The sequence below is a fragment of the Malania oleifera genome, chromosome 6, assembly GCF_029873635.1.
Source record: "Malania oleifera isolate guangnan ecotype guangnan chromosome 6, ASM2987363v1, whole genome shotgun sequence".
Classification (NCBI taxonomy): domain Eukaryota; kingdom Viridiplantae; phylum Streptophyta; class Magnoliopsida; order Santalales; family Ximeniaceae; genus Malania; species Malania oleifera.
Window position 1 is genome coordinate 13790580 of NC_080422.1, and position 21544 is coordinate 13812123.

The 21544-nt window shown below is 33.8% G+C and overlaps 1 protein-coding gene across 3 annotated transcripts; it reads left to right on the top strand.

Moving 5' to 3' along the window:
• Positions 1-4454: 4454 nt before the first annotated feature.
• LOC131157684 (ent-copalyl diphosphate synthase 1-like) lies at positions 4455-15952 on the top strand. 3 transcript variants are annotated; one of them, XM_058112017.1, is made up of 15 exons: positions 4455-4506; positions 7807-7932; positions 8601-8677; positions 8935-9241; positions 9469-9652; positions 10268-10488; positions 10634-10754; positions 10901-11013; positions 11213-11439; positions 11587-11702; positions 12083-12181; positions 12582-12836; positions 13801-13930; positions 14844-15044; positions 15640-15952. In XM_058112017.1, exons 1-15 carry the CDS (start codon positions 4464-4466, stop codon positions 15865-15867), a joined length of 2448 nt encoding a protein of 815 aa, XP_057968000.1. In that variant the 5' UTR covers positions 4455-4463; the 3' UTR covers positions 15868-15952. The 3 variants fall into 3 exon arrangements, with proteins under 3 accessions (XP_057968000.1, XP_057968001.1, XP_057968002.1); XM_058112018.1 differs by having other exon boundaries at positions 4458-4506; positions 10934-11013; XM_058112019.1 differs by lacking the exon at positions 12582-12836 and having other exon boundaries at positions 4458-4506.
• The last annotated feature ends 5592 nt before the right edge of the window (positions 15953-21544 follow it).

Here is a 21544-nt window from a genome sequence, read left to right on the forward strand (position 1 = left end):
GGTGGTTTAGCCTTGAGGTGGAAGGTTCTTTGCTCCGTCGCTCAGAATCCTGAGGTTGAATTGTAGCTCTTCGTGCTCTGACCTCTTCACAGAGCCCCCTCCCTCTCTCTCTCATTGGCTTTCTGAACTTTCTTTGCTCTCCCTTTTTAAATAGGCAAGACCTCTCTACTCTTAATTACTCTCTTTTCTCTTCTCAATTTTTGCAGGGTTTTGCTCCATTTCTTTCCTCTTAGTTTTTTTTTTTTTTTTTTTTATAATTTTTGCAAAGCATTTCTATGCTCTCCGGCCCTTTCTCAATCTCAGCAGGGTTTCTCCACTCACCCTATTCTAATTTTCGCAAAGTGCTCTTATCTTCCCCGCCCTTTTTTTTTTGCTACAGTGATGGGGGCATGCTCATTCACGTACCAAAGCAAACAGGGTATTCATAATTATTCATGTATATGCAACAAAATTTGTACGAAAACGAAAGGGAGTAATCAAGAAGGCTTATTTAGATTTGAGACTGGGATAATGCTCAATTAATCACTGGCTCAACTCTCAAGCTCCCTAGCGGAGTCGCCAAGCTTTCGTGAAGTCTCGGACGGAATCGGCCCTGGAGAGAACCGCTCTCTCGGCGCAAAATATGGGTGCGGCTATGAACTGGGAAAATGGATATGTGATTTTGAAAATGTAATTTTCCTAGAAAAATAATGTGTGATGGAGTCGCCACTAACCTTTTGAAATGCGGTTAGAACACTTGATTGCTACCCCAGTAGTGGTAGAATCGGTCTACGTAAGAAGAGTCAGGTTTGGGAGTATGATTACGCGAGGGGAAGGTATTAGCAACCCCTACGCGTCTGTTCTTACGAACAGTACTAGATTAATAAAAAACTGTCCCAAAACAAATCTGATAAGCCTTTCAAAACTACCTTTCAAAAATCAAAAAAATGAAAATATTATATAGGTATTCCCTTAAAACCGGGGCAATCCGATACTCCGAAGAGTCAATACCCTTGGTTGCAATCATCGGGAAGAAAAATTGAAAATAGGATACAAAATAAACTCCCGGGGGTTTTGAAATCTGTAGATTTTTCTAAGTAAGAAAATACAATTCCGGGAAGTTTTCGAAGTTTGTTCGGGATGAAAATGATTTTTTGTGCCTGAGAAATATTTTTGTGATTTTTCCGAACTTCAAAATTACACAAATAAAATCAAAGGAAATCAGAGTGTGAAAATATTTTTTGGAATTTTTGAGAATTTTTGTCATTTTTGTGAATTTTTTAGATATAATAATAGCACAAGCGAAATGGAGAGAACCGGTCCCGAGAGTGGTGAACCGGTCAAACGTTGACCAGTGTGGGGGAAAACTAGTTTAAGGTCTTGGTCGAAACCATGCTTTTAGGATTTTTCAACATTCTTCCAAAAAAAATTTGAGGCGAAAGCCATGAAAGTCAGAGTTTGAAAATATGACTGGGAATTTAAAACATATTTTTGAAATTTTGAATGTAAGGAAACAATCCTAACTTCAAAAAATGTTTTGGAAACTTTTCTTGGTATACCCACGCTTTCCCTTACTAGGATTAGAAAGAAGTGTAATAGTGTCAATTCCCATGTGGCATGGCCTATGGGGACCCACGAACCACTTTGCTCTGTGCGAGCTTTGTCCGGACCTCTGTAAGGGAGGATGAAGTTTCAATTTAGGGACCTTTTCCAAATAGGGGTTAGAGCTTAACCACACATGATTGACCTTAATTCCTTGCCTAGGATGAAGCCTCAGGAAACCCTGTTTATATACTTACCCGGGATTGGGACAGAGGTTCCATCCTTCTCCTTATGATTTTATATGTCTATAACTTGAGCTTTAAGATGTGTTGCATGCTTACTAACATCCTGCATTTCATACTAGGTATTCCCATATACTTGGCCAAAGTTCTGTTTAAAATTCGACTCATTCATGGAGAGCACAGTAGTCCATTATGAAACCGAACCAGTAGTGCAACTGTACTCCGTAAGTCAACAAGAGAAGAGGGGTGACAACGCGAGTAAGGGATCTGTGCTTGAGATACTGGGCAGGGTTGACATCAATACTTAATCTAATTCCCTGAAGGAGCTTAAAGATATTTGGAAGGGGTGGACGCCTCAGGGACGTTTGACATTTTCTCAGATATACGGACACATTGACTTTCTCTTGCATGTTTCTGTAGACTCTTACATGATTGAAGCATTGGTGGAATTCTGGAATCCGACACTCACATCAATTTTTTTGTAGTGACTGTGTTCTCAGGAGGCATGACAACTTCTTCTTCTTCTTCTTCTTCTTCTTTTTCTTCTTCTTATAACAATTGATGGAACCGTTTTAAAGTCTAGTATATACATAACTCCAGCTAAACTTTTGTCATGCCTACACTCAGTTGATTGTCATGGTTCATCATAAAAACTGCATCCCACATTGAATCCTTGCAAATTAGCCTCTTCGCATTCAAACTCTGTTGACACAAATTCTTGCTGGAACGATGTGCTTGGGACATTAATCAAATCAAAAGTTGTCATCACCTATGAAAGGTGATCAAATAGCCTATTCGTCTCAGCAGTATCATATTCATTATATGATTAAGGATGAAAAAATGCTTCCCTCTGCACATTTGAAGCTCCACCCATACTCTTGCTTCGAGGGATGCATTTAACAAGAATTTCAACTATATACACATTAGGACAAGAACTTTGCGGGTCCAATGCAATTAGCACATCTGCATCATCCTTTATTAGGACTTCGATATACACTACATTTCCACCACTCCATTGATGCAGATATTTCGAACTTAATTCTAACATGTAATCATTTGATTCAATATCTAATCCTTCATTTATTTTTCGTTTGAAACTTTCTAACTTCATCCTTTTTCTAACTTGAATCCTCTTTGTTGACCCTCTGTTGTACTTAATACCAGTCGATCCATGTATAATCTCACCATCAACGTATAATAAAACCGTAACTTTGTTTGCTGATGAACTTGATGTTATTCTAAATTTTCAACATAAATTAAGAAATATAAATTTTCAACTAAGGTAATATTTCTTTTCTCAAAAAATCGACAAATTAAATTAACCTCATGTAGTTATTCTTTTATTACAAAAATAGAGTTTAACTGCAACATAAAAAAATTTCAACACAATATAAATATTATGATTAAATCACAGCAATTTCGAACAAATCTTATTTCATATATATAAACCATTATCTCACAAAAATATATATTAATATAAATATATCATAATCATAAACGTACCTCAATATCAAATGAAATGAATGTACAAAATCAAAGCAAAAACAAGAAATTAGTGAATGTCACTGACAACATCGTCACTAACCCTTTTGAAAGAGAGCAGTTACAAGAGTAAATATGCAAAACGTTCACTCAGCAATTGAAGGTGGTGAGGGATGCTGGAGGAGAAAGGAAGAAGAAGGAAAAGAAAGAAGCAAGGAGAAAGGATGAACGACAAGTGGGAGGGTGAAGGAGAATAAATAGAACGCTAGGGTGGGGGCGAGGGAGCACGCGAGGAGGCAAGGGGAGGGGGTTAGGAAAGGGAGTGCATGGGGGTTTCCCCACGTTATTTGCAAGTCAAAACTGGCTTTCCAAAAGTCAGTTTTTACTCCTTTATTTATTTATTTATTTTCAACAGAGTGGCCTCAGAAAGGAGCAGTCATGTCAGTCAAGGGGAGGCAGGGAGGAGGGGACTAGGGAAGGGAGTGCACGGGGGCTTCCCACATAACCTGCATGTCAAAATCGACTTTTCAAAAGTCGAATTTGACTCCTTCATTTTTTTTCCCCCCGTAGTGTGGCATCGGGAAGGAGCCAGAAGGAGAAGGGGGAGTGGTTCTGTCAGTCAGAATCAACTTCTGGAAAGTTGGTTATGCTACATTTTGTATTTTTTTTTTTTTCATACTCAAAACCGACTTTTAGAAAGTCAATTGAGTTCAAAACTGTAAATATACCCCCACCCACCCTATATTTGTGTGTTTTTTTTTTTAAATATTTTCATAAAAAACTCTAACCTAAAGTATGTGTTTAATTATTTATTTGGGGGGGAAGGCCTTCCTTAAATATATATAAAAGAGGATCTAATTTTTTATTGGAAAGTGTCAAGATTGATTTGAATGCCTAGAGCCCATACTTAAATGTACCTTTGCATATTAAATATAGTTTCTACTCACACCACACAAAATAGTTGGGGCACAGATCAATTAGTGCTGATATTTTTGGGTTGCTCAAGATACATGTACGTACTCTTTTATGACTCATAAAGTGGAGAAGTGGGGCCCCAGAGTTAAGACCTTCCCTTGAAAGAGTGGATGGAAAAACTTTATAAGTTTGTTCGCCAAATAAATATGAATGCATGTAATAATTATTATGCATTTTAAATATATTTGACATTCATATAAATACAACACACTTCCTTGTACTCGCGGAGAGGATATATTCAAGATGAGAAGGAAAGGAAAAACATCTCCAGAAAATCACATCAAAGGTACGATACTGTATTCATATCCATTATTGTTTTTTTTCCCCCTTCATTCATATTTTATGTAGAATGATAATTTAAAATAAAGCTTATCAAATTATGTAACATGTTTATGTCATAATAAAAACTGCAAAAGAAATAATAAAATTCAGTTATTCCATATTATTATTATTATTTTATAACTCGGGGTCTCCAGCCACCATCGTGCTACATTGGATATTTTGGTGCAGCACCAAACCCGACGGGTGAAAGCTGCTTATTCATTGACGCACCTCTGGTAATTTACTAGCGTAATGTCTCAAGGGGGAATCAAACATGTGACCTTAGAGTCTCCAAAGTCATAAGTTCGCCCTTATCACTTGAGTTTACCTGTTTGAGCCATTCCACATTGTAACAAACAGTTTTGCACATGGCATTAGTTGGAACAAGTTTCGTGCTTGCATTTGTATTTTTCATTTGAAAAAATCCGCTCAAATCAAGAGATCAAACATTTGTTATGAACAAACCTAAAAAATAGAACCCATATTTATAAACAAAGAAAATGCTAAGTGTTGTTCATATAAAGTTTCGAGGGTTTATACCAAAAAACTAGATATCAAATATTCACCTTGAGTAAGATCTATGAAAAGTTACATGATCCGTGAAATAGAACTCTCCGATATTGTAGTTCTTAACTTTTTTTTATTGATATGGACAAATAAGAAAAAATTAGTTCGAAGAGAAAATAAAGAGAGGTCAAGTCTTTTGTGAGAAGTATGCATCAATTTTCTTTCTCAATATATATTTTCTAATTTAAATTTTACGTTCTATTTTTCACACATTTAATGTCAAAATTCTACATAATTGAAATAGCTTGTATAGTATTTTTAAGAATTTATGGCCCCTGGCCACCTTATTGTACCCAACACAATAGATTATCATGTAATAAATTGCTATATATGCTAAAATAAATTTTCTTTTCTGAAGTGCTTACAAAGGGTGAGCATTAATCAGGTTTGACCGAATTAACCAATCGAATTTGGTTAGTTCGGTTCGGTTCGGTTATAGATTTCAATAATTTCGGGTATTCGATTTTCAATTCGAGTATGAGAAATTTTAATTCAATTAATTGAATTACCCAAATTACTAATTAATCAAAAAATTAAATATAAATTAGTTATGTTAAATATAACTAATATATTACATAATATATAATTGTTCGATTTTCTTAGTTTATTTATTGAATCAATGTCATTCTCCTAATTCAGCTCACACACTTAAAAGAAATGGTAAACATCAATTTTATAATTAATTTTAAAATTTGCAATCATATTTTGTTTTTATAATTAATTTTAAATTATTTCGGTCAAATTCGATTAACTGAATTACCTGAAAAGTTGGTTCGGTTGGGTACGGTGTGGTTATAACAACTAATTTAATCAGTTCAGTTAGAGATTATTGTTAATCGAAAATTTCAGTTAATTCGGTTAATTAACTGAATTTAGCCAAATCGACCGTTCGTATACCCCTAAGTGCGTACTATCTCAAAGAGTTAGTGTTCACTATCTTGGAATAGCCAACGAAAATGATTTTACCTTCCCGTTCACTTTTATTGATGAAAATCAATTTGTCTATAAAAATTTGATGCTAAAGAGGAGTTATTTTGTAGTTTATTATTATGATGGAGTCCTTGTCTAATGAATCTATATGATGCATGAAAAATAATATTGTAATTATTATAAATCGACCTTTGAAAAATGTCTATAACCAAGTAGATAGCAAATAAAAATAATATTATTACTAATATCAGTCGATCTTATGAGAAATGCTTATAACCAATTAGGTAAAAAATGGTGATATGTAAAATTTTTATGAGCAAAAAATTTCTACAAAAGAGGTAAAGTTAGGATGACATTTTAGTGATCAACGAGTTCTTCACATTTTTTTCCTTCCATTCTACTGTGCGACAAAGTCTTTGCCCTAATTAATAAACAACTTGACAATCGCTTTACTTTATGTCTTTCTTACTTAAAATAAAATATTAATATCAACATTTTTTATTCTCTTTGCTCATTTATTTTTAAATTTTAATGTTTTTTTTAACAACATTTTTCTTGCAATAAATTCTCCTCTCACGACTTAATTTTAAAAATATGAAATTAACTAATTGCACATTATCATAGTTAGTTTAAGGTAAATCTTTTGTTCAATAATTATAACTATATTAAAAGAAAACATCAATTCTTTATTTCAGATTTGAGAAAATTTCATTAAAAGATTTCTTCTCATTGTTACATTTGCCTATTTCTAGTTTCAATTGTTCTTGATTTAAAATAAAAAGTATATATATAATCTGCCTTGGGGCAGGGAGGGGTGTATAATAAATTCTTCTCTCTTTTGGTTTTTTTATTTTTTTTTATTTTTTGTATGAGTCTATTGGAGGTTTGTTTGTATTGTACAATAGAAGAAAGTTCATTTTCCATACCACACCCTTTTTTAATTCCTTTCAAATTTTAAATTTGAGATAGTTCATTTTTCATACCACGCCCTTTCTCAATTCCTCTAAAAATTTAAACTTGATACTTTCAACATAAAGTTTCGAAGTCTAATCAGGGACGTCTTAACTCTTTTTTTTTTTACTTTCTGTTATCTGGAATGTGTACATAAGCGGTTGCTAATACACCTCTATATGTAAAGAGCGCACTAATTGCACGTCCACCTAACCTAATTTAGAGCAATAACTGCTCGTTCACCTAACCTAATTCAGAGCAATAACTGCATGTTCACCTAATCTAATTTCCTAAACATGAAAAATGTTTAAGATCAAATAGATATGTGTATCATGGGCTTAAGTGGTAGAGGAGAAAAGGGGTTTTGGGCCTCATGCACCTAGCTCTTTCGTGTTGCCATGAGACCCAAAATGGTCACAGACCCTCAAATAACCTGTAATATTGCTCAATATTGAACCATTGCCACCAATTTCATTAGCCTCATCCATGATTTTTTCAACCTTATTATTTTGTGATTTTCTACTGCTAGTTGTAGTTTTTATTTATTGAGTTTTGTGCTTCCATATACATCGACCAATATTAATATTTATGCAAGTACATTTTTAGGTCAAATATTCTATTTTCTAATAAAAGAAGTGTTAACCTCTATCCTACGACTTGCCTAATCCACTTAGTAGGACAGAATTCGAACCTAAATTAACCAAACATCTCTCTCTCTCTCTCTCTCTCTCTCTCTCTCTCTCTCTCTCTCTCTCTCTCTCTCTCTCTTCCTTTTACCACCTTATAAGCAGGCTCTTAAATTCCTTCCCTCCTGCAGGAAAACAAGAGCAAAACATGTCTTCTAAAGCATCCACTCTCCTCTTTGGCCTCTCTCCAACGTTAACATCTCCCAGCATATCACGCTCATCTCCAGCCTCCAAAGATTCCCCAAAATCTTTCACTGGTAAGCATATGCGTTCTTACTAATATTAGCTTCATTAAATATGTATAACTGCCTCATTGTTTATTCATGCTCTTTATCTATTAGTCATTTAAGACATAAATATACACAAATGCACAGAAATAATTCATTCTAAATATGAGATTTCAAGCCTATTAATTACGCGATCTAACTTAAAACGAACCATTCCTTGGTACAAAATTTAAAATTTGTTAAATTATAAAATGTTACATTAATACTTGAGCTGCAAACAAGAAAAATAATTTGATGTGAACCTTATTAACTAATAGATTCAGGTATTAAAATAATATTTTGTAATTAGTAGGTTTGAATTTCTTATAATAGGACCGTTACTTTTAAGTATACATCACTTTACATGTTAATTTTATATTTATTACTTTACTTCATGCATAATGTTTTTTTTTTTTTTTTTAATTCAAAAATAATATTAATTTATTAATAATTTTCTCAATTAATTCTCTGATTGATGGTCATATGTCAATATCAAAACTTTTGGTTTTGTAGCCTTTTGGCTATCGGGGCCAAAGGCAAACAGCTAAATTCCAATTTTCATGCGACGTGCAAGGCTATTAACTATACACATTACGTCCCCATACTATTAACTATACACATTCATATTTATGTATACACAAAATTGATTGTGCGTGCAGAAAACAAATTAGAGTCCTACGATGGGATACAGTGCCAGGAGATTGTGAAGGATGACACAGAAAAGGAAGCTCCTGAGGTACTTTTAATTTCACCATTTAACTCATTTCATTTTACTCACTGCGAGCAATGGAAGCTCCTAATGTGTTTATAGTCTTGGCCGATGAGTAAACTATTGATCTTCAAAAACGAAGAATTCGTCCCTAGTAAGAGTGAGCGATCATTGATTATGCCCAAACCTTATATATATATATATATATATATATATATATATATATATATATATATATATATTATGATTTTAATTATGTCTTTGGGTTGAAATGAATGATTAAGGTTTATGTATCGAATGATGAGATAAAGGAACGCGTTGATAGAATAAGATCAATGTTGGGATCGATGGGAGATGGAGAAATAACAGTATCAGCCTACGACACAGCATGGGTTGCTCTTGTGGAAGATGTCAATGGGAGTGGTGCTCCTCAGTTTCCATCTAGCCTTCAGTGGATCGCCAAGAATCAACTTTCCGACGGTTCCTGGGGTGACCATTTGGTGTTTACCGCCCACGATAGGATCCTTAACACATTAGCTTGTGTGATTGCATTGAAAAAATGGAATACTCATCACGACAAATTCAAAAAAGGTGAGAACTACAATGGTGTTTTACATGACAAGTTCTTAAATTAAATTTCACTACACAATGCATTTCGCTCCTTTTAACAATATCTCAATATTGAAATTTAAACTTTTGAAAGTGAATTGTGATTTTGTAAAATTTTAGAGATATTTTTTAATAAAATTTATATTTTTTTTTGATTGATTAATGAGCAGAGTAAGTTGATTAATTAATTGGCGACTTTGTCATGACAGGAATGTCATTCATCAAGGAAAACATAAGCAAGCTTGAAAATGAGAATGCTGAGCACATGCCGATTGGTTTCGAAGTTGCTTTCCCTTCGCTCGTTGAAATAGCTCAAAAATTTGATATCAAAATCCCTACTAATTCTCCTAACTTGCAAGAAATATATGCAAGAAGAAATCTAAAACTCACAAGGTAGTTTCAAAATTTAAACTTCAATCCTAAAACTGGTAGTTTCAAAATTTAAACTTCAATCCTAAAACTATGTCATTTATTTTAGCCTCAACTTCTCTACTATGCTACTATCTATGTAATTATATTAAGAACTTATCATATAAAAGATGAAAAAAGTCCAATCAGATTGGCTCAAGTGGTAAGGGTGACGTGTAACTTTGGTAACCCTAAAGTCACGGGTCGATTCCCCCTTGAGAGTTTACTCCAGTGAATTATCAAGGGTACGTCAATGGGCGGGTGGCTTCCACCCTCGGGTTTGGTGCCGCATCATAGTGTCCAAAGTAACGCGATAATGGTTGGAGTCCCGGATTATCAAAAAAAGGAAGATGAAAAAGTCTCATTTAAACATATTGATATCCTATTATTATGTGATAGATGTGTAAACATATGAAGTATTGATGCTATGCACTATACATGAATAGTAGAGGAGTTAAAACCCGAGGCTATGACAATGATTTTATTTCCTCAGTTTCGTGTTGTCTGTATGGGTCCAAAGGACTTGTTCAGGTAAGAGTTTCAAGTAGTAATAGTACTAATAATATATGTATGTATGTATATATGGTGGGTGTTGGATAGGATACCAAAAGACATAATGCATCAAGTGCCCACAACACTGCTGCATAGCTTGGAAGGCATGGCATTGGCAGGGCTTGACTGGGAAAAGCTTCTAAAGCTGCAGTGCTCGGATGGGTCTTTCCTTTTCTCTCCATCCTCCACTGCCTTTGCCCTCATCCACACCAAAAACCCTAATTGTCTTGCTTATCTCAACAATGCTGTTCAAAAATTTAATGGTGGAGGTAATTAATCTATATTATTTCATTAAGTACTAATGCATTTTATTGTTCCTGCCCTAGTTTTTAATTCAAATCAATTCAATTAAGTTGTCTTAGTTAATTGAATTCTAGCTAATTAAGTTTACTAATGCTTTATTCAACTTAACAGTACCAAATGTTTATCCAGTGGACTTGTTCGAACGTATTTGGATCGTGGATCGGTTGGAACGCCTCGGAATTTCTCGATATTTCCAGTCCGAAACTACAAAATGCGCCCATTATGTCCATAGGTACTTTGTTAATGTGTTACTATAGACTTGAATGGAATAAAATGAAAAAGTATATGATGAATACGTAAATTAATTAGCAATCAACTTCATATCTTTCCTATGTATCGAATACTATCATCAATTGTGCAATTGAATAATAAATTTAGATATTGGACTGAACGGGGAATTTGCTGGGCAAGAAATACACCGGTTCATGACATAGATGACACAGCCATGGGATTCAAGCTTCTTAGGTTACATGGCTTCGATGTCTCCGCAGGTAATTTCATTATTTTTAGTGAAAATTAAGTTTGTATCCTGAAAATATCTTAAATTTAAAATTATTTTCATGATTTAAACTATGAATATTATATATATATATATATATATATATATAATTTAATGAAGAGTATCTATATGGTAATTAATTCCATTAATTATCTTTCTAGTGATTATCTTTCATGCACTTTTGTGATCAGACGTGTTTGGACATTTTGAGAGCGACGGGGAGTTCTTCTGCTTCACAGGACAGTCAACGCAAGCAGTCACCGGAATGTTTAACTTGTACAGAGCTTCTCAGTTGGTGTTTCCGGGAGAGAAGATTCTTGAGGATGCCAAGAATTTCTCATGCAAATTTCTTAAAGAAAAACAAGCTACCAAACAGCTCCTTGATAAGTGGATTATAATCAAAGACTTACCTGGGGAGGTATGTCATATGTGTGTATATAAACACACACACACACACCCACACACCCAAAGAGATACTTTAATAAAAAAGAGATTCAACTATATTTGAAGCAAAGAATTTCTTTCAGAAAAGTGTGTATGTATAATTTTTTTATGTTAATGATAGGTGGGGTATGCACTAGAGGTTCCATGGTATGCAAGCTTACCTCGGGTGGAAACTAGATTTTATGTAGAACAATATGGTGGTGACAACGATGTTTGGATTGGCAAGACCCTTTATAGGTACTTCCTTTATTATTTATTTGGTTTTTATGAGGTGTGATTCGACATTCGAGCTTGGTCAAGTTATTTGAACTAGTCAAATTTCATTCAATTTTTCATTTTGTCATTTTATTATTATGACTTTTATACATTTCATATTTCTATATATTTTTTATGATACAAAGAGGTGAATTAAACCGTTATTAATTTCATCAAATAGCGTTTAAAGTTATGTTGTGCTTACAATCATCATCATGAAATAAAATAAATTAATAAATGTCTCTCAAAATAATTAATTAGGTTTAACAATTTTCTTTAAGACACTCTAAAATGTGATAAATCGAATTTGTGTTAATTTAGACTAACACATTTTAACTTGTCATGTTTAACGTTGATTTCAGGATGCCTTATGTGAACAACAACAACTATCTTGAGTTAGCCAAACTAGACTACAACAGCTGTCAAGCACTACATCAATTTGAATGGGCTAGTTTTCAAAAGTAAGTGACCAAATGTACTTCAATCTTATAGGTTCCCACAAATAAAAATAAATAAATAAATGGCTTTTCGGCCTACCAAATATTGAATATTTTTAAGATAAATATTCCAAACTGTGTCCCAAATAGTCTATGGGTTGGGCACATGATGTACTTCTAACTTATAGGTACCCTATAAATAAAAAAGAAATGGCTTTTTGGACTACCAAATATCATTCAAGATAAATATCTCAAATCATGTGTCTCAAATAGTATATGGGTCGGACATATGGACGAGCCTCACCTCAAATGAGTCTCATTGTCACATATCTAGTCGGAATACTACCTGTAATAAATGGGAACATTAAACATTTTTATAATTATATTTTACAGAATGATCCATGCTAATGAACAAAAAACATAGGTGGTATGCAAAATACAATCTTGGAGAGTTAGGGGTGTGCCGAAAGACACTTCTCCTGGCATATTTTGTAGCAGCAGCTAGTATATTTGAACCAGAAAGGTTTAAGGGGCGATTGGCATGGGCTAAAACTACAATAATGGTGGACATGATTTCATCTTATTTCAACCATGAGGAAACTACAAGGGAGCAGAGGAGAGCCTTCATCCATGAATTCAAAAGTACTTTTGGCAATACAAACTATACAAATGACAAAAGGTATGTGGTTAATTAGTTCTCTTTGTGAGATAATTATTTAGATCTATCATTGTAGTGCCATCTTCATCAAGCTTTTCGTATCACTTCTCTCTATATTGACTTATCAAAATTTTTAAATTTTATTGTGTTTGAGGACACAAATTTGAAACTTTATATTTAAATTTGTTTAAATTTAAATAAAATTCAATATAGCCTAAACTTTAGTCGTAATTGATTTGTGGATTCTCACCCCTTCCAATTTTTTTTTAAGAAAAAATAGAGAAATGAATCTCATTTTCTTTCTAATGTATCAAAAGTAACTTTATAAATTAGTGACAAGATGAGTTCATTGGAGATAAATGATATATTAAGAACAATTTTTTATTCATGTTAGGCAATTCTTGGCTTACTCCATACATGCAAAATGTACATTTGTCCTTGTTTTGTTAAAATAAAAAGAAAGAAAGAAAGAACACTCATTCATGAGTATTATTGAAAAAAAATTTATTTAACTAGCAAAAATAATAACAAAAAAGAAATACAATAGACAACATTATATTAGAACGATTACTTATATGCATCAACATTATATGGTTTGTTTTTTAGTTTAATAGTATTGAAAAAAATTTTAATTAGATGATATTGAAAGATGATGAAGGTAGGAACTCTAAGAGAGTATCTATGTATATGCTAAAAATAATGCAACATAGAGTATTTAGTTCCCTAAGAATGCTAAAAGTAATGGTGTTTGCATATGCTAACATTAGTAATAAGGTACTATTGGGAAGCCTAAGGGGAGAGATGAGGATCAAAATCATTTTCAAAAGGTTACACACTGCATATGCATTGGTTATCTTTTGGTATACTAAAATACATTTGAAAGTACCAAAAAGCAATGTCGCATTCTAACTTCTTTAATATAAAGAGCGTAATTCTTATCATAAAAATACATTTGGAAGTTACTAAAGTATGATATGTGTTGCAGGTGGTCCATGAAGGATTCTAACAAGACAGCACAAAGTCCTCTTAGGGCCCTAATTGAAACCCTAAACCATCTTTCAGTAGAGGCAACGGTGGCACACAAAAGAAATATCCGCCCCCATTTATGTCATGCCGTGAGTTTTACACCACACATCTACAAGATTATATTTACTTATTGATCTATTCTTCTTTTTTTTTTTCTTTTTTTTTTTTTGAAACGATGGTATTTGAGGCCTTTTACACACTCGTCTGATCCATCGAGATTATGGGACCGCCCTTCTACCATTTTTTACTTAAATACCAAAGTATTAATTCAATGGAAAGTTGTAACCCCCAAGACTCTCTGATCATTTAACTAGAAGAGCCTTGAGTTTACCACTTGAGCGACTCTTGGGGGGCATTTATCTTAATAAGCATGATCTTTGAGTCCCCTTAGAATTTGACTAATTCTCTAACTAACAACATCCCCATATTTCCTAATACTTCTGTCAAGTAATAAGGACTCAAACCCTTCATTATTTTTAAATAGGTAAATATTCATTAGTAGATAAAAATTGATTGCTCCGATAAAAGTTAGTTATTGATGACTTCTCCATTATTGATGACTTCTCCAAAGATGATTTCTAAATGAAGAATATGCTTTTAAACCCAACTATTTTATGATATCTTAGAAATAATTACAACTTAAATCAATTACTAATCTTCACTTATGATATATCATTCAAAACTTAAAAAAAATGAAAATACGTGACCTTCTATTTTGATTTTTCCTATCTTAGACATTATTTTAAATATATGACACACACGCAAACACAGATATATATATATATATATATATATATATATATATATATATATATATATATCTGTGTGTGTGTGTGTGTGTGTGTGTGTGTGTGTGTGTGTGTAATACACATGCATATGTCTGTGTATAAAACACTAAATAGAGAATTTATGCACCACTTGCAAACTGATTAGCAACATGCTTCTTATATATCTCATCAATGAGTGATTTTGACATTTGTGTTTTTGTGGCAAAATTTGTAGTGGAAAATGTGGATGCTATCGTGGCTAGAGGAAGGAGCCAGTATAAGGGAACAAGGTGAAGCAGAGCTTGTAGTGCGTACCATAAATTTGAGTTCTGGGCATTGGGTATCAGAGGAGCTATTGTCTCATCCTCGTTACAAAAGCTTGTCCATCCTCACCACTAGAGTTTGTCACCAACTTCATCATTTGAAGAAGAAAAAGGTTAGACCCTATATATGACAAAAGTCTGCTAACTTTTTGTTTTTGGGGGGGAAAAAAAAAAGAAGAGGTTGAAAATCTATACTAGGTCTCAATTGCGTTACAAAAGCTCATTTATCTTCTATTCCGTAACCTTTCACATCTCACATGTCCTACAATTCCAACTTGAGAAATCTTTCAATTTTTGACCGTAGAATTGTCTCCTTAGGGATGCTTACTAGCTAATTTATGTAAGAAAAAAGAACAAACACCTAATATTTAAAAATATCTTTAGCTCAATTAATTGGAGGAGGGAGTAGCACCAAACCCCTACCCCAAAAAAATGGATTCCTTATTTTCATCGTTAGAAGTTTCTAAGTAGAAATTTTTCAAACAATTACAATATTGTCATATATAAATTTTATCCATCCAATTAATCCATTTTCTTTGCAATACTTTGTGATTTGTATGTGACTCTATATAGCTCATAAATTTTACTCACCCATCAAAATTAATGAAATGATAAATAGTCTACATCATTGGTAATAGTCTTGGTTGATTTACTTGGATAATCACTAATTTTAATATTCTCAATTTATTGTTCTTTTGATTTTATCAGGTACATGATAGTGACAACAACAATAGAAGCAACATGACAACCCCTCAAATCGAATTAGACATGCAAAAACTTGTGCAGATAGTGCTTCAAAACTCCTCAGATGATATCGATCCCAACATTAAGCAGACCTTCCTAATAGTAGCAAAGAGTTTTTACTACACAACCTATTGTAATCCCGAAGTTATTGATCAACACATTGCTCAAGTGCTCTTTCAACGAGTAATTTGAGCTTGATCTGTGCATTTAAAACAAATTTAAGTCACATTATTTATACTTATTTATGATGAAATAATATATTTTGTTAAGTTCCAAATATGTCAAGTTAAATGGTGTTACTCATGAGAAAAAGATTAAAGTATGCACATAGTACAAAATTTTATTACACATTACAACTGCTAAAATTATTTAGTAGCAAACTACCATGATAGGTTAGTAGTAAAGTACCCAACATCTTTAAGGTTCAATTTGTGCAAATTTAGTTAGTGGATCTATATGAGAAGCTCGTTAGAATGGTCTAAGAAAGAACATGAAGTGGTTTTAACCATATTTGTTATAATATAAAGGTTTTCCCCCTCCTGCATGTATCCCAAAAATCACCAACAGTTTAAAGGAGCACATAACAAGAAAGTTTGTTTAGTCTCAACGTGAAATGGAGATTTAGCAATCCTCGCATTTGGCTAGGCAACAAATATCTAGACCTTATAAGAGAGATAAATCCCATATTTTTTTTATCTAAAATCATATTTAGATTGCAAAATTTAAGTCATTTATTAGGAGTTGACTAGGCTTCTACATCTAGATTTGGCAAGCAAACATGCTTATGTAGAAGTTCCAACAATTAACCAATCTCATGGGAAAATGTGAATGCTATGGTAGCTCAAGGAAGGAGCAATGTTATTCTTATCATTTAAAGTCTCTAACTAGAAATTTTTAGATAATTAGCAATCACATCATATGGAAATGTTAATTCCCTCTAATCAATTGATTTCCTTCGCAATGCTTAAATAGCGAACAATTTTCACTCACTGTTCAAAGTCTTATAAAATGACCAATAATCTATATCATCTAAATAGACTTGGTCAATTTACTTTGACTTGTCTTTAGCCTTAAATTCTTTAATTTATATCATTTGATTTTATCAAGCACATGACAATGTCAACCAACATATTAACTATCGTCACCCCAATTTTAACCATCCACCCCAAGAAAACCCAACAAAACAAGAGTTTACTTTAAGCCCCGAATGACCCCAAGATCTAAAATTAAGGTTGAGTTGCACCGATGACAGATCCGAATATTGTTTGGTTCTCGAGCCAAGCGTTAGGTTTTTGTTGTTGGCAATTCCTTTCAATTGGAAAGATAATTCCCCCCCTTTAGGGAATTGAGGGTTTAAAATTTTAAGAATCGTTGACCCGTTGAAAGTCAAATACCTTTAATTAGTTGATTTCAAAAACAACTTTCTTTAATTAGAGTCCCCTAAGTTTCTCAAACTCATGGTGGCTTAGCTTCAAAGTTTTTGGATCTTCTAATTATCAAGATTGGCAATTGTAAAGCCCCAAGTCCTGAGGTCTCCAAACTAAGAGGGGTCATTGCACTTTTCTTAGTGAGTTAGGGATTGCAAAGTTCAAAACTAAAGATTTTGAGTTGAAGCCCTTGCAACAAACTGAGTCATCTGTTAAAATTCCCAAATTCCAGTATTGCCCTTTAAGGTCTGATTTTAGTTTTCCCAAATGAGCTAATTTAGTTGTTCAAAGTCCTAATCAAGATAAGTTGGAATCCATCGAAAAACCACGGTTCGCTCGTCAGTAGCTCTAACACAACTCGACCACCACCGTTCGATCTCCGTTGCATCAACGACCCGGATTTCACCCATGTCAGAAAGCATTAATACCAATCCAGCTCATCTCCCCGCGCCATACCACGTGTCCCCCGGTCTCCCTCATAATCAATGCAAAGGCGCCTCTCGTTCTCAGCCGCTCGATCTTCCATGCACCAACGGCCAGGATCCACATGCGTCAGAAAGCATTCATTGCATCTGGCCTCTTCGTCTCCGCATCAAGCATGAGTCGTAGCCGTCAGATCCCCACGCCTTGCACGGTCAAGATGCGGCCACTTATGTGATCTTGACGCGCTTCACCCATACCATTAGATCTCCAACTTCCATCTACGGCTAGGACCGTCTAGCGCCAAGGGATCTCCTCGATCCCCGACACCTGGATCCCATTTCTTCTGCGTACGATCAGGAGCGCGTGCGATGCCATTATCTCCTGACTTGTTCGATCCGCGTTAAATGGCCAGGATATCGCCACATCGCTGATCCCATCAACTTGTTCCCAGCCATCAGATCCCCGCCTCCCGGTAGCATTCGGGATCGCGTCACGTGGACGAATCATACCACACACTTCCCAGTCTCTCAGGCATTGGCACGTGGCACATGGTCCGGACCTGGACCTAAAAAATGGTTTTCCTTTTAGACCGGACAGAGCCCGACCGGTCTACCGCCCTTGAACCGGGTTACTCCGGCTCTTCTTTATTATATATTTCCAAATAATTCCCTTTTAAAATCCATAAAAATCATATAAAATTAAAAAAAAAATGACACATAAAAATTCAGAAAAATTCTCAGAAAAATCCAAAAATTTCTAAAAGCTTTTAAATTTGTTTACACTTGAAAATTTTTTAAGGAAATCTAAGAAAAGTTTCCAAAACATTTTTTGAAGTTAGGATTGTTTATATTACGTTCAAAATTTCAAAAATATGTTTTAAATTCTCAGTCATATTTTCAAACTCTGACTTTCACGCCTTTAGTCTCAAATTTTTTTCGAAATAATGTTGAAAAATCCTAAAAGTATGGTCTCGACCAAAATCTTAAACTGGTTTTCCCCCAGATTGGTCAACGTTTGACCGGTTCACCACTCTCGGGAACCGTTCACCCCGTTTCTCTTCCTTTCGCTTGTATGCTATTATTATATCCAGAAAATTCACAAAAATCACAAAAATTCTCAAAAATCCCAAAAAATAGTTTTACACTTCGATTTCCATTGATTTTATTTGTGTAATTTTGAAGTTCGGGAAAAATCACAAAAATATTTCTTAGGCTCAAAAAATCATTTTCATCCCGAACAAATTTTGAAAACCTCCCGAAATAGTATTTTCCTACTTAGAAAAATCTACAGATTTCAAAACCCCCGAGAGTGTATTTTGTATCCTTTTTTCAATTTTTCTTCTCGATGATTGCAACCAAGGGCATAGACTCTTCGGAGTATCAGATTGCCCCGATTCTGAGGGAATACCTATATAGTATTTTCATTCTTTTGATTTTTGAAAGGGAATAGTTTTGGCAGGCTTATCAGATTTTTTTTGGGATAGTTTTTGATTAATCTGGTACTATTCATAAGAACGGGCACATAGGGGGTGCTAATACCTTCCCCTCACGTAATCGTACTCCCAAGTCCGACTCTGGTTACACAAACTGATTCTACCCCTAACGGGGTAGCAATCAAGTGTTCTAACCGCACTTCAAAAGGTTAGTAACGACTCCATCACACATAGTTTTTCCACGAAACTCACATTTTCAAAATCACACATCCATTTTCCTAGTTCACAGTCGCACCCATATTTTGCGCCAAGAGAGCGGTTCTCTCTAGGGCCAGGTCTGAGACGTCGTGACAATAATAATGATTAAATCGCGACCCCTTTTATCGAGTCAAATAACAAAACTTTGCAATTTCTTGGATAAAATTAATATAGTATTAATTAGAACAATACAATTTGTCGAAATCCTACAACTACCGATGTATGCATTGCTAAATTATTATTTAAGATAATAACCCAAATGATAAATTACTTTTTGACCATCTCCATCTCTCCATCCATTCATCATTTGCCAACCGTCTGGCAGTGCAACTTCGGCTAGAGGAGGGGATGTTGGCCAAACAAGACTTAATCTCGTTTTGATGATAACAAACTAAGGTTACTAATTGTACTTTCAAGTTTAGTTTCATGAATCAAGTGTTTTACAAAGTAAGATGGTTCTACTTGGAAAAGATTGAATGAAACTTAAACTTAAAGCTACAAGTCATGAAGATTACGAAGCGTTATAAAGTGTTGATCAAGCTTGAGCAAAGATTGAAGTCATATGACAAGAAGACTTAGGAACTTAAGTGAATTTATCTTTTTAGAGTCTCATGTAAGTACTTTTAATTTCAACATTGTGACTGAAGCTTTTAGGATTTAACTATGGACTTAGAGAACTGATTTAGAACATGGAAAATATTTTTATAAGGTCCAAAATACTTTTCAAAGTTAATAAAAACAAGTTTTGGAACACTACGAAAAGCAAGGTTATTAGTGACAGTTTCAAACTCTTACTAATAATAAAAAATCATCACTAATAGTATTAGTCACGATTCGATCATTATTAGTGACTGTTTTAAATTAGTCACCATATCTGCGACAACAAATACTTATTAGTGACGAATTATACAAACCATCACAAATAATGGAGTATTAGTAACTGGAAAAAACCGTCACTAATAGCATATGACCATCATTATAAATTATACATATTATCGGCTCAAATTCGTCACTAATACAACGCTATTAGTGATGGTTAATAAATCATCACTAATGTTACTCTTTTAGTGTCGATTATTAAAACCATCACTAATAATAGGACAACTATTAATAACGATTATAAAATCATTACTAATATTTGGCCTTTAGTGACGAATTTGAGCCCAGAATATGTTGATTCTATAGTGACGATTTTAGTTTTTTAGTGACGGTTTAGAAACCGTCACTAATACTTCATCCTTCTATTATTAGTAACAGTTTTTCAAACTGTCACTAATACTTTGAAATAATTATTTTTAAAAAAAATTTGTATAAAACCTGTAATTACATTTTAGCATACATTACATTCATAAATTATTAAAATTTAAAATATAAAATGTTTGAAATTCAAATACATACAAATACAAATTCAAATTAAAACATACAAATTAATTCTGTTCAAATAACAATAAATACAGGAAAAGTCAAAAGTTGTGTTAGTGCATGGCATCGTCGTAGTGTTTTGATAGCCACAATTCTTACAAAATAATAATTATATAAGAAATTAACTAGTATACAATGTTGGAACATATATGTATATACTATAATTTAAAATGATTTGATAGCAAAATGAACGGACATTCGGATATAGTGTAAAAAAAAATGATACATTTGTAACTAACTAAGTTTGATCAGTCGGAATTCACCCCATTTTGTTTGGAGCTCGTATGCCCAAATTGTAAGCTAAGTGTTTAAAATGAACTAAATTTACTAAGTTTGTGTTTATTCTAACTTTACTTTTAAGTGGGGAAAAATCTCTCGGGGATGAATTTTAGGCACCGTCACCTCTGGCATATCCAAGTCAATGTGACGGACGTGTCAGGATGACCCCATTCAGTTTGGACCTCGTATGTCTGAATTGGACACCTGGATGCTTAAAATGAACTAAGTTTACTATGTTTGTATTCTAACTTTGCTTGTAAGTCGGAAAAAAGCTCATAGGGAGGAGTTTTTGGGCACCGTCAGTTCCGGCACGTCCAAATCAATGTGACGGATGTGTCGGGACTAACCCTACTTAGTTTGGATCTCGTATGCCTGAATTGGACACCATGGTGCTTAAAATGAACTAAGTTTACTATGTTTGTATTCTAACTTTACTTCTAAGTTGGAAAAAAGCTCATAGGGAGGAGTTTTTAAGCACCGTTAGCTCCGGCTCATCCAGTTCAATATGATGGATATGTTGGGACTAATCTCACTCAGTTTGGACCTCGTATGCCCGAATTGGACATTTGGGTGCTTAAAAATAACTAAGTTTACTAAGTTAGCATCTAATCACATATTTTTCAATCGG